Source organism: Nelumbo nucifera, chromosome 7 (assembly GCF_055504915.1).
Source record: "Nelumbo nucifera cultivar China Antique chromosome 7, China Antique-T2T, whole genome shotgun sequence".
Lineage (NCBI taxonomy): Eukaryota > Viridiplantae > Streptophyta > Magnoliopsida > Proteales > Nelumbonaceae > Nelumbo > Nelumbo nucifera.
The window spans coordinates 53077577-53090150 of record NC_142655.1 but is presented as its reverse complement, the minus strand read 5'-3'; the positions used below and the strand labels follow the sequence as shown (position 1 = coordinate 53090150).

Sequence of the window (12574 nt, the reverse complement as noted above, 5' to 3'; positions counted from 1 at the left end):
AAAGTCAGTTTTGTTGGAATTTTGATTACTCAAAAATAAGCAATATGTCAGAAATATCGGAAATTTTCCGTAGATTTATTTGTAAGCATTTTATAACTTTTGTAAATATTCATCCAAGAAAATATCTGTTAATATTTTTTTAAACTATAAAAGGGCATACTCTATTAAATAACTATATCGTTACAAAGGAATAAAAATTATGCTTTTTAAGTGATTACACCATTTCAAAATGCGTACTTCCCCCACTTCAAATAAATTCAAGAAATCAAAAAATTGCTTTGTAGCACCTATTTTGTTATTTTAGCTGTAAATGTTATTCCATAATATTTTATTTAATATAAAAGAAATAATTTAAATATGAATATGCTTCTTACACTATTATATTGTTTATCCTAAAATTTTAAAAATATTAAAACATCAAATATATTTTATTTATTAAAATATGTATAGTTAAGAGAGATTTCATAAAGAAAAATAAGGGAAGAGACATCTATAATGATAAACTTGAAAAAATAGTAAATTTTAAGAAAAGAATCATGTTAAAACAAATTATTTAGAAGATATATATGTACATGTAATTAAAACCTAATACTGATTTGATTAACAAATTAAAACTTACTGAGAAAAATATAAAAGATTTTCTTATCAATAAAATATAGTAAGCAATAAATCAAGATAGATTCCTCTAATATCTCACGTTGGTATGTACCAGTACCATTGGAAATGGAAATATATTGTGGTAATATTAAAAAAAAAAAAAACATTTAGACATTTTAAACCATTATCCCAACCCAACAATATAGGAGTATTCAAAAGGCATATACTTATGTAGAACTGTAGACATGCTAGAGTGAACTAACCTTTTTCGTCATAGTGGCTGAAAATAAATATGTTTTTCGTTCCCGAGGGATAGCTTTCAATATTTCATCAATTGGCTTCTCAAAGTCCTCATTTAACAGTCTGTCTGCCTCATCCAGGACCTGCAAGAATATAGGCAAACCACAAAGCTAATTGAAAGCAATGCAGTGGAAAACCATGTTTCCTAGGTTTGATAAACAGGAACTAGATGCCATTTATTGTATCCAAGGAAAACATAAAAACAGAAACACATACATGAACTTGCTATCTATGCTTAGTGCTAGATAATTCCTTTCAAGCTCTGATAGTTTTAATCGATATATAATTGTAGCCATCAGAGACCTTTTCTTTTTAACTTCAAGTTGATTAATTTCAAACATAATAAGGAATCAATGTAGTCAAAAAAGTCATTAAACTGAAAAGATAGCAATTTTTCTTTTTATTCCAATTTCTTTGTTCTTAAAAAAAATCTCCATTTTCACTTAAAAATAAAAATGAATGAAAAAACAAAAACTAGAAAGTACAAGCTAGTCCTAAGTCCTAACTAATGGTATAGAATCTAAAATGGAAGAAGATGCAGAAACAGTGGCAACAACATGCCACATTCACAAACGCCCAGCATCTCTGGAGCATACTATTATAATATTTATGCATTTCTCATGCTCATCTGGAAACTCAAACTTTCAGAGAGAGATCATATCCGTCATATTACAATGTCGGGGTATTTATGTAACTTTGGTTTTTGGAGTCTTACATTGCCTAGAAAAGCCTACTTTGGATATAGTTTTTTCTCCCATAATCCGGATCAATAACAATTAGATTGAATTGCAGGACAAAAGGAGGAAATAGAGATATAAACCTCCTCCCTGTAAAATATAAGGAAAGGCAGAAAGACAAAAAGCAAGCCAAAACAGCCAACATATAAACAATTTTGGATTTTTTTCTGGAATCTGGATCAGAACAATTATACTGAATTGCAGGAAAAAAGGGGGGAAATGGAACTATAAAGCCTCCTACCTGTAAAATTTAAAGGAAGGTAGAAAGACCCAAAAGTAGGCCAAAACAGCCAACATACCGACAATAAAAGCTAAATAACAATACAAACTACCCTGCTCCATACAGAATTGCTGGCCTTACAACTGCTTTCCACTAAACATAGATGAGTCAACTAAACATACTCAATGTTTGCTGATAACATAGAATTAATTGAAAAAACAAGCAAAGGGGTGTATCCGGAGTCTTGTGTGATAGGAAAATACCACTTCGGCCAAAATGAAAGTTGTATAAAGTAGTTGTAAGGCCAGCTATGTTTGTATGGAGCAAAGTGCTGGGCAGTTAAGAAGCAGCATGTCTAAAATAAGTGTACGGAAATGCTAATGTTAACATGGAAATGAAGTCATATGAAGCAACATAGAAGTAGCTCCAATAGGTGACTAATGAGAGAAAGTATCACACGCATAGAAGACCATCTACAGCACTTGATAGGAAAAGTGATTTGTAACAAGTTGGAAATAGAAGCTAAGGGCAGACCAAAAAGAACTCTGGTGGAAGTAACAAGAAATTATTTAAGCACTCATAACACGCATAGAAGACCATCTACAGCACTTGATAGGAAAAGTGATTTGTAACAAGTTGGAAATAGAATAGCTAAGGGCAGACCAAAAAGAACTCCGGTGGAAGTAACAAGAAATTATTTAAGCACTCATAATTTAACGATGGATATGTCACTTAATAGAATGGAATGGTGAAATAGGAATCATATAGTCAAACCCTATATAGTTGGGCAGGGTTAGATGATGATGACAATGATGTGTACGCTGATTTGCACTCCTATTATTATTAAATTTATATAGTATATTTTCTCTTTAATCCAATTTATTTTAAAACCTCTTGCTTCTAAGGTTGTTGTCCATAAATATAAATGGGACCAGCTGTGTAACATTCAGTATCAAATAAATTACAATTCCCCAATACATTGTATCCTTGTCACTTCCTATTTTGCAAGTCAATCTGCTAGATCATTAGTAGTCCTAGGTGTTCACTGTATGTTGCTCCCAATTCCTTTATTGTCTCTTTAGCTTCTCTGAATTCAGATCCATGTTTCCATGGTCCCTCTTCATTGCTTCCCAGCAGTCCTAATATAACCTTGGAATCCCCTTCAATTATTAGATTACTGTACCCCATAGCCTTTCCCGTTTTCATCCATGATTAGTGAAAATAAGTAAGGACTAAGTGCTAAGCCTTGGGAAAGACCCACTGTAACTTTAGGATCTGGTGTCTCTCCCACGTGTTCTAACATTGGCTGTTGCACCCTTATAAAGAGGGCACAGGGCAGCACAGTGCACAAGACTCCAGCCAATGCAGGATCTGGGGAGGGTCAGAAGTACACAGCCTTACCCCTGCAGAAATACACAAAGAGGTTGTTTCCAAGACTTGAACCCTGGTTACCCAGGTAGAATGGAGCAACCCAACCGTTGCACCAAGGCCCACCTTCTGCTGTAACCCTATACATATCTTCAATTAGGTCAACATACTCATTTAGAACTCCCTTTATTTTCCAAAACCCACCATATTATCTTTCTAGGGACTCTTATCATGTGCTTTCTCTTGATCAATTAAGCACTATGTGAAGATCTCTCTTATTCCCTCAAAACTTTTCTATCAATGATCTCTAAAGAAAGATAGCTTCCATGGTTGATCTCCTTCGCATAAACCCAAATTAGTTCTCTGATAAACTTGTGTCATGCCATAACCTTTGCTCAATTATTCTCCGAAAGATTGTAGTGATCTGTTAGCACGTTACTTTTTTTTTTTACTTTTTTCTCATCAGTACCAACCTCTAATCACGCCATCATTCCATTATGATGACAACTCAAAGGGCATCTATCACTGACAAGGTCAATGACAAGCAATAGTAATTGCTAATTAACAAACTGAACAGAGGACTGTCACCTTCAACCATTTCTATATGGGATGTAGTGAGAGGTCAAGGGCCTTAAAGAATGAAACATGGGAGAAACACCAATGTGAATTAAGGCATCTCACTCTTGTATCAAAACCCAATTGATCAAGGAAAACATCTGAAAGAAGGTCCAGCAACAAGCAACATCTAAGCTTTCTCAATCCCTCAACCTTAAAAAATACTTGCAAGCAGTCAAGAATTAAGTCTTATAGATAAATTACCAACTACATTGAGCTTCTAAGCACTTCCAAGCAAATCAAAATATAGAAGTCTACCAAGTACATAACAAGAGAACTAGAATTCCATTAGCATTCATCAGTCAAAAAGAGTTTGGCTGATCTCCCATGTTGCCCGTTAAATACAATAATACACATTCAAAATTTAAAATAAGGATGGACTTAATGAGAATATGAGACATGGGCATTATCAGTATCTTTTACTAACCCACAGATTTCTACTTGCATCATTTTAGTTGATCCTAATTATTTAAAAAAAAATGGACTCAATGAATGAGAAAATTACAACAAAAATTAGCATACTCATAATGTTCTTTCATTTGATCAAAGCTAACCAGCATTGAAGTTACTGCAAAAAACTATTAACTAATGATCATAACCAAACAAGTATCAAAACAAATAGTATTTGAAACCAATATACAAATGCAAGGATAAATATACCAAGTACTTTAATGTGCGAAGGCTAAAACCCTTTGTGTTGGACAGATGATCCACAAGACGCCCAGGAGTTCCCACCTATAAAAGAGAGAAAAGAAAATCACGCCAACTTTTTTCTTGATAAATCACACAGCAATACGTTGACAAAATAAATAAATAAAACTAGACACAAAAGAAGGATAAACTACAACGTCATTTCGAAGTAACAAGGTACAACAAATATTTAAATTGAAAAACATCCATTAGAAACTGAATATTTCATTCATGAGATTAACTTGCTCCTTCAGGCTGTTAAAAGCACAAAATTCTTAAAAACAATCCTGTAGGGAATTCAAGCTTGTTATTGTAAAATATTGCTTTCTTGTAGCTGACCAATTAAAATGATTTTCAAAGATGTACATGACTCCACAATCCACATGTATGGATTTGCATATATAGGAGTTTTATCATATGATTGAAAAACAGCTTCAGGCAGTAATAGATGTACTTTGCAGTAGCCCTGTGGGGAATTTGGAAAGAGAAGGAATACCATAAACTATTAGATTAAATTCCAGTCCCGTTAGATCACCTCCGACTCAATCAGTATTAGAGTAGCCCATTGGATCTTGAGGAAGGATGAATCTAGAGGCATTATAGTATAATTGTTAATTGAGGATGGCAGGCAGAACCTGATAATTCATCTGTGGAAAATAGTGAACTCTGCTGTGGAAGGGGAAGTTGCTGTAGATGATTCAGTTGTGATAAGCCCAAAAAAGAATAGAACAAAGAAAAATAAAAATAAATGATGTAAATATGTTTTGAATTTGTTTGCTTTTGTAGTAAGATCCCAAATAGTTATGTTTATAATTTAGGTTCTGGGGACACCACTATTGGTATTGGTCCATTTGGTGTTTTTGTAACTGAAGTTATCTTTGGGGGATTGTTTTGAAATTCATGACATCCATTTGGAACACTTGAGAGAAACTTGAAAAAGTGTACTCTTGACAAATCAGTTGGTGTATTTGGGGTATGTTGTTTCAATAAAGGGCATTGGAATGGAACAAGAAAAGGTTCAAGCTATTCAAGAGTGATTAACACTAAAGACCTTAACTAAATTCATAGCTTTCATGGGCTTGCAACATTTTATCATTTATTTATAAAGAACTTCAACACAATTGTGGTACCCATTATTGAGTGCTTGAAAGGAGGTGAGTTTACTTAGACTCCTACAGCTACGAAAAGCTTTTTTTATAATAAAAGAAAAAAATTATTAAAAGAAAAAGGTGAATACAAGAGAAAGGTGATAGCTGATAAGAAATCACTCAAGAGAATAAGGAGAGTCCAACATCAAAAATAACTCACTCATTGCCAACAAAACCCCAACCCAAACTAAACAACAAGACCAGTGCTGTCAATTAGAATCAAAAAGGTGCTACCATCTATCATCTTGAACAATCAAGGAGCATTTGTGAGGGGGAGACAAATAACAGATCAGATACCGGTAGCAAATGAGAGTTTAGAGGGTTACAAGAGATCCAGGAGAAGAGGAGTGGTCTGCAAACTAGATCTGGAAAAGGCTTATGATATGGTTGATTGGTCCTTTTTATTGGAGTTGATGAACTTTGGGTTTGGAGACATCTGGTGCAATTGGGTTATTGGATACATTAAGGATTGTCATTATTCTATCTTGGTGAACGGGACAGTGGTGGACTATTTCCCAGCTTTGAGGGGGATCAGACAAGGAGACCCTCTATCCCCCTTTTGCAAAGGTGGGGATGTCAATTGGACTAAAAATTTGAAACTCTCTAAACAGCTCTTCGAACAGATGTCAAATCTTAGGGTGAATTTTGAAAAAAGTTGTATAGTTGGAGTCAACATGGGGGAAGGGGAGATGGGGGAGTATGCAGATATTTTGGGATGTGCAGTGTCTAATTGGCCATTAAACTACCTGGGCTTACCTTTGGGAGATAATCCTCAGAGAGATGATTTTTGGGCCCCTGTTGTGGAGAGATTTGAAAAGAGGCTGGCTAACTGGAAAAGGAATTATTTGTCCCTTGGAGGGAGAATCACCTTAATTAGGTCTATGTTGGCTAACCTTCCTGTATATTTTCTGTCAATTTTGAGGATACCGGTGAAGGTGGTCAATAGGTTGGAGAAGCTAATGAGGGATTTTCTGTGGGAGCCGAGGGAGGAGAAGAGGGACCATAGGGTCAAATGGGAGGTGGTCTGTAGAGCTAAAGAGGAGGGTTGGGTATTGGTAATATTGGGACTAGGAATCTGGCACTACTAGGAAAATGGTTATGGAGATTCTCACTAGAGAAAGATAGGTTGTGGGTTAAGGTGGTGGGAAGTATACATAGACTAGCAGATAATGGATGGGATTCAGGAATTCTAGCAAGGGCTACAAGAGCTTCCCCTTGGAGAGTCATTCAAGCCATCCTGCCTTTATTCTCTCCATGGATCAGGTATGACTTGCATTCTGGTAACCTTGTCAAATTCTGGGAACAAGTTTGGGTTGGGGAAACCCCTCTGAAAGATCAATTTCTAGGCCTTTTTTCTTTGTCTTCCCTCAAGAACGAACCAATTTCTTCCTTTATTGTTCCTTCCAATTCACCCTCTAGGATCGGTTGGAATCCAAGGTTGAGAAGAGTTGTTAGGGACACAGAGTTTGCCTGTACTATAGCCTTACTATCTATCCTTGAAGGGGTCTTTATTGAGCCATCTAAAGCAGATAGCAGAATCTGGACACTCACTCCCTCGGGTTCCTATACTTGTGCCTCCTTTTTCAAAGCACTGTTACCCTTTCATCCCACTGGCTTTTCCTTCCCTGTTAAAGAAGTGTGGTGTCGACTTATATCTCCTAAGGTTGGGAGTTTTTGTTGGGAAGACTTGCTAGGAAGATTTAATACAGGGGATCTACTCCAAAAGAAAAGACCCAACAGCTGCTTGTCTCCTCACTGGTGTGTTCTCTGTAAGTCTGACGGTGAGTCCGGATATCACTTACTAATTTCTTGTCGGTTTATTAAAGCTTTTTGGGTATGGTTTGCTTCTTTGTTAGGACGCAGGTGGACTCCCCCGTTCAATGTTCCAAGCTTGTTTTCTTCCATGCCTAATTAGCCAACTAAAAGGGATAAAATCATGTGGAGGTGTGGTAGAGCTGTAGTCTGTTGGACAGTGTGGGAGGAGAGGAAATCAAGGATCATCTCAAGTAAAGAGAGAGGTGTGGAAGAAATTATGGAGATCATACACATTAGAATGATACAATGGTTGAGAACATTGGAGCTGTTCAAAGTTTTCTCAGTTGATGAGCTGTTAAGGAATTGGAAGGAGATTGCAGATTCAGGCATATGTAGAAAGTTATCAAAAAGCTTGCTGGACTCCTCCACCTATTGGATTCACCAAACTGAATTTTGATGGCAGCAGCATAGGCAACTCAGGGCCTTCTGGAATTGGAGGTGTGATAAGGGATGGAACAGGAAACTTGTTAGCCATGTACTCTGGGCTGATTGGGGTAGGAGACTCATTGAGGGCTGAGATTCTTGAAACTATTGAAGGGATTCAAAGGGTCAAGGAAATAAAAATCAAAAAGGTGGTTATAGAAGGTGATTCTGAAATGGTAGTGAAATGGCTAACAGAGGACAGTGCTATGATGTAGAAATACAGCAATGAAAAGAGGAAGTATAAGTGGTTAACCAAGGACATGGAAATTCAATGCAATTGGGTTAAGAGAAGTGCAAATGCATTGGCTGATGGTCTAGCTAGGCAAGGGGTAAATAGAGACACTATTCTGGGCTGTTTTGTAATCACTACAAGATCAGAAAGTTTCTTGGGTAACTGGAGTTAAGACTTTTTAGCTCCATCCCTTTGTAATCTTGCTTTTATCATTAATAAAATTTCACTGTTACTGATCAAAAAAAAAAGAAAGAAAGAAGATGAACTTCCTAAAACCAAAAGAGCAAAGGCACACTCCAGGAAACTCCACCTTAAGCCAAACTACTCATCCCTATCTCTTTTCTCCTTCACGCAAAGTGATCATCTTTCGATTCTCCTCACTATTTCTTCTTTCAAAATCTTCAAGGGCTCTTCTAGCGAAAGCTTTTGCACCTAAAAAATAATCCCAGCGCCTTACCAACCTTGACGTCCCTATCCGCAAGAGGATGACAAAAGCCCCAGCTTTAACAAATTTCAATAAGCTTTTCGAAGTTGAATGTGATGCATCACATGTTGGGGTTAGGGTTGTCTTTAGTCAAGAAGGTTGTCCAATTGTTTACATTAGTGAGAAACTTTTTTTTTATCAATAACAATAGATTTTATTAATAATTGAGAAATTAAGGAATTACATAGATACATTAGTGAAAAACTCAAAGATGCTAGAAAGCAATTCTACTTATAGTGTTTAGATTTATGCCATTATACATGCCTTAAAGATTTGAACACACCACATCATTCAACTAGACTGTGTGTTGTATTCAGACCATGAAGCTTTGAAGCATCTTAACTCACAACAAAAACTAAAGGGAACATTGCTAAATAGGTTGATTTTCTACAAGAGTATAACTTTGTTTTGAATCAAATGCCTGCTGGGCAGCAAAATCGAGTAGTCAATGAACTTAGTAGGAGAGTTCATTTTGTGACCACCATGTCTACTAATATTATCGGATTCAGCTCCATCAAAGAATAGCACCATGATGATCCTATTATGGCTCTATTTGTCTAAGCTACTCAACAAGTGATAAGGATACTCGACCCAAGTCTGTGGAATGATGGCCACTTTTTTTTTTTGATAAATAAGAATGATCAGCTACTTATTCACACGCAATAGGTTATATATTCCAATAGGGTCTTTGATTGAGCTACTTATTGTTGATTTGCATTGTAAGGGACATTTTGGTGGCAAGAAGACACTTGAAATGATCTCCAAACTAGACTTTTGGCCAATGGTGCAAAAAGATATGTTATACTATGTTGATAAGTGTCACAAGTGCCAAACATTTAAGAGGCATTATCAGGATACAAGTTTGTATCTTCCTTTCCCTATCCCAAAAGCCCCATGGACTGATATTACTATCGATTTTGTGTCAGGACTACTAAGAACAACTAGGGGTAATGACTATTTTTACTGTGGTTAATCATTCTCTAAAATGGCTCACTTTATTGGTTACCAAGAGACTTTTGATGCTTCACATCGACTGAGCTTGTTTTTTAAACAAGTTATTCAGACTTTTGTTGCTACACATCTAGTTACACTTTATGAAAGTGTATGGGTACTACCCTATAGAACAATAGTACATTTCATTCACAAAGAGATGGGCAAACCAAAGTGGTTAACTGAAGCTTAGGAAACTTGTTGAGGAGTTGTTGGCGACTATTTGAAGCAATGGGATCTTATCCCACCACAAGTTGAGTTTGCCTTTAATTATTTGATGAACAGATTTACAAGGAAGACTCCTTTTGAGGTTGTGTATAGTCAATCACCTCAAGGTGTTGGGGACCTGGTTCCTATAATAGAGTTGCGGTAAGTGAATGATGATACTAAGACTTTAGCTGAATCCATAGAAGAGGTTCAAGAAAATGTTCAACAGAAGCTGAGAAAAAAAAGCAACCAAAAGACAGAAAGAAGGACAAGCATCATAAGATGACGGAGTTTTATGAGAGTGATCTAGTCATGGTCTATTTTGGTCCGAATGGTTTCCTATTGGGACTAACCACAAGCTGAAGGATTAAAAGGTTGGCCTATGTGAAAGTTGAGACAGTTTAAGGACAATACATATGAAATTGAACTACTTGCTAGTTTGTCCATTTCACCCATCTTTGAAGTAGCAATCATGGATATCTAGAACTAGTAACAAAAGTTGATCAAGTAGAAGTACAGATGGCCAATAATTTTAATGAATTCGAGCAAATAGATGTGGAAGATGTGTAAATCACCAACACTCAAAATAGGGCCTATTTTAGGTTACCGGTCAAGTGAAGGGAAAGCCAAGAATTGAGAACTCTTAAATTAGTGAAGAGGAACTTATGAAGCTGAACGAAGACATGTGCAAGGCTGCTAAAACTGTTGCTCGGACAGAGTCAACTCTTTTTAGCCTAGTGAGCATGATGAGACCAAAAAAGAACAGAAGAATAAAGAAAAGGAACAATAAGTGATGTAAATATGTTCTGAATTTGTTCGTAGTAGGATCCAAAGAGTTGTTTTGGGTAGCTTTGTAGGCGATGTAGGTCTAGGAGTATTTCATTATTTTACAATTTAGATTCTGGTCAGGGAAGGTTTGGATACACCACTATTGGGATTTGATCCCCTGGGTTCTTTTGTAACTAAAGTTATCCAGAGAGTTGTTTTGAAGTTATTTTTAAGGGGCTGTTTGTGGAGGTGGGTCATTCTAGGAGTTTCTGAGTAAATATTTTAGTTGGCTTCCCCAACAAGCCATGAAGTCTTGTAAAAGAGAAAAGAATTGTTTCTATGGAGGTTTTTTCGTTTTTTTCTCTTTAGTTTGAGCTCTAGATCAGCCCCCAGAAAGGGTTTTCAAGAACTGGGAGGTTGATGTCATTACTATATCTATATGTGTCCGTGCAAGAGGCTAGCTTGATTCTATTACTACTATAACAAAACAGTTCCAGGAGTTCTATTTCAGGTCAGTTCTAAAATCTATAAAAATATAGTTTTTTTGTCGTTTTCAGCTTAGTATTGCTGTGTTTATTGTTGTTTGCTTGAAGTACTGCATATATCTTGCTTCCCTGCCCATATCATGTCAGGATTATTGATGGTTCATCTATGGAAGTGCAAAAAAGAGGAGTTGGATGTGGCAAGAAAGTATTTTTCTGTGGTAGAAAGTTTGTTGGGTCTTTTGGGGGTTCTAGATAGTGAAGGGGCAAGAGAAGAGTAGTTGAGGTGATTTTAAAGTTTTACAAGGTAGGTCGGGTCTTAGGGATGCAGAAGAATATCATGATTCAATAGGGAAGGTGATTAGGAAAGTTGAACAAGTTACTAGGGAACCCCAAAGGGGGTTGGATTTGCCCAAATAGGTCTTTGGAGGGAGGGGTGGGTGAAAAATAAAGAAGTTAGCTGACTCCTTACTCCTTGGCAAAAGAAGGGGTTATGAGGCAACAACTGTTATGGCATCCTTGTAACTTGGGTTATGAAGGGATTGAGATTGACACTATGATCAATCAAGTTGTATTAATAATTCCAACTTTCCAGTTTAATTTAATAATAATAAATTTACTTTTGCTGACCAAAAAAAAATGAAGAAAGGAAGTTAAAGGGGGAAGAGAGGAGAGGGCAGGAAGGTTCACTTACCCACATTTATAAAAGGGAAAGGAAGTACAGAATGAAACCTTTAGAAGATGACAGGGAAGAAAATTATGAAAAAGGAGAAGAAAATGACCAAGCAAAAAGAGGCAATTACTGAGATGTGCAGGTTACTTGGTAACCTGTACAGAGATGTGCAGGTTAGCAAAACACAAGGACTGTGTTCTTCTAGGGAAGAAGAGTCTGCTAAGAGGGTGTTTAAAGAATTGGAGGAGCAAAGCTTTGGTCAGGAGAAAAATGAAGTGGTTTCAGAAGAGAATGGTTTTAATTTAAGGGTAGAAAATTCTTGATAGTTCAAGGGAAACTGGAGACATAGGGGAATATGATAAAAAAGATGGACAGTTGCAGACCAAACTTTTTGAGAAGAATGCAGTCCTGGGGTTAGAGAAGATCAATGATAGCTTGAAAGATTTGAATAAGATTCTGAAACTACTAGAACTAGGATTGCTACCAAGGTAAACAGTAAACCTAGATACTTCAAAGGCCATTCACCACACTCAAAACCTAAGGCTGCTGCCATGGATCCCAACTCTTCTTCTAAATTTATTCTTGCTAACTACCTTTCCCTAGTTGACCTTCAAGTTAGGCATTCTTTCAAACAGTTTCACCATAAACTTAAAATTCTCAAACCATTGTCTATCCTCCCGCATCACAAAAGAAATAAATAAATAAAACTAAAAATATGTCATCTGCAAATTGTAAATGGGTTAAAACCACCCTATCTCATTCACACACTGCACCTATTAATCAATTGCATTCTATTAGCAATCGAAATCAGTCTACTTAACACAT

At 36.3% G+C, this 12574-nt stretch overlaps 1 protein-coding gene across 2 annotated transcripts in view; it reads right to left on the bottom strand.

Annotated features, from left to right (window-relative positions):
- Window positions 1-12574, bottom strand: part of LOC104610987 (DEA(D/H)-box RNA helicase family protein) — a 46751-nt gene that overhangs the window by 14277 nt on the left and 19900 nt on the right. For both annotated transcript variants that reach the window (XM_010277874.3, XM_010277875.3), the window contains exons 7-8: window positions 4498-4572; window positions 861-980 (exon numbers count right to left, since the gene is read on the bottom strand). In XM_010277874.3, coding sequence (XP_010276176.1) covers window positions 861-980; window positions 4498-4572 — 195 coding nt within the window. The remainder of the gene's footprint in view (window positions 1-860; window positions 981-4497; window positions 4573-12574) is intronic.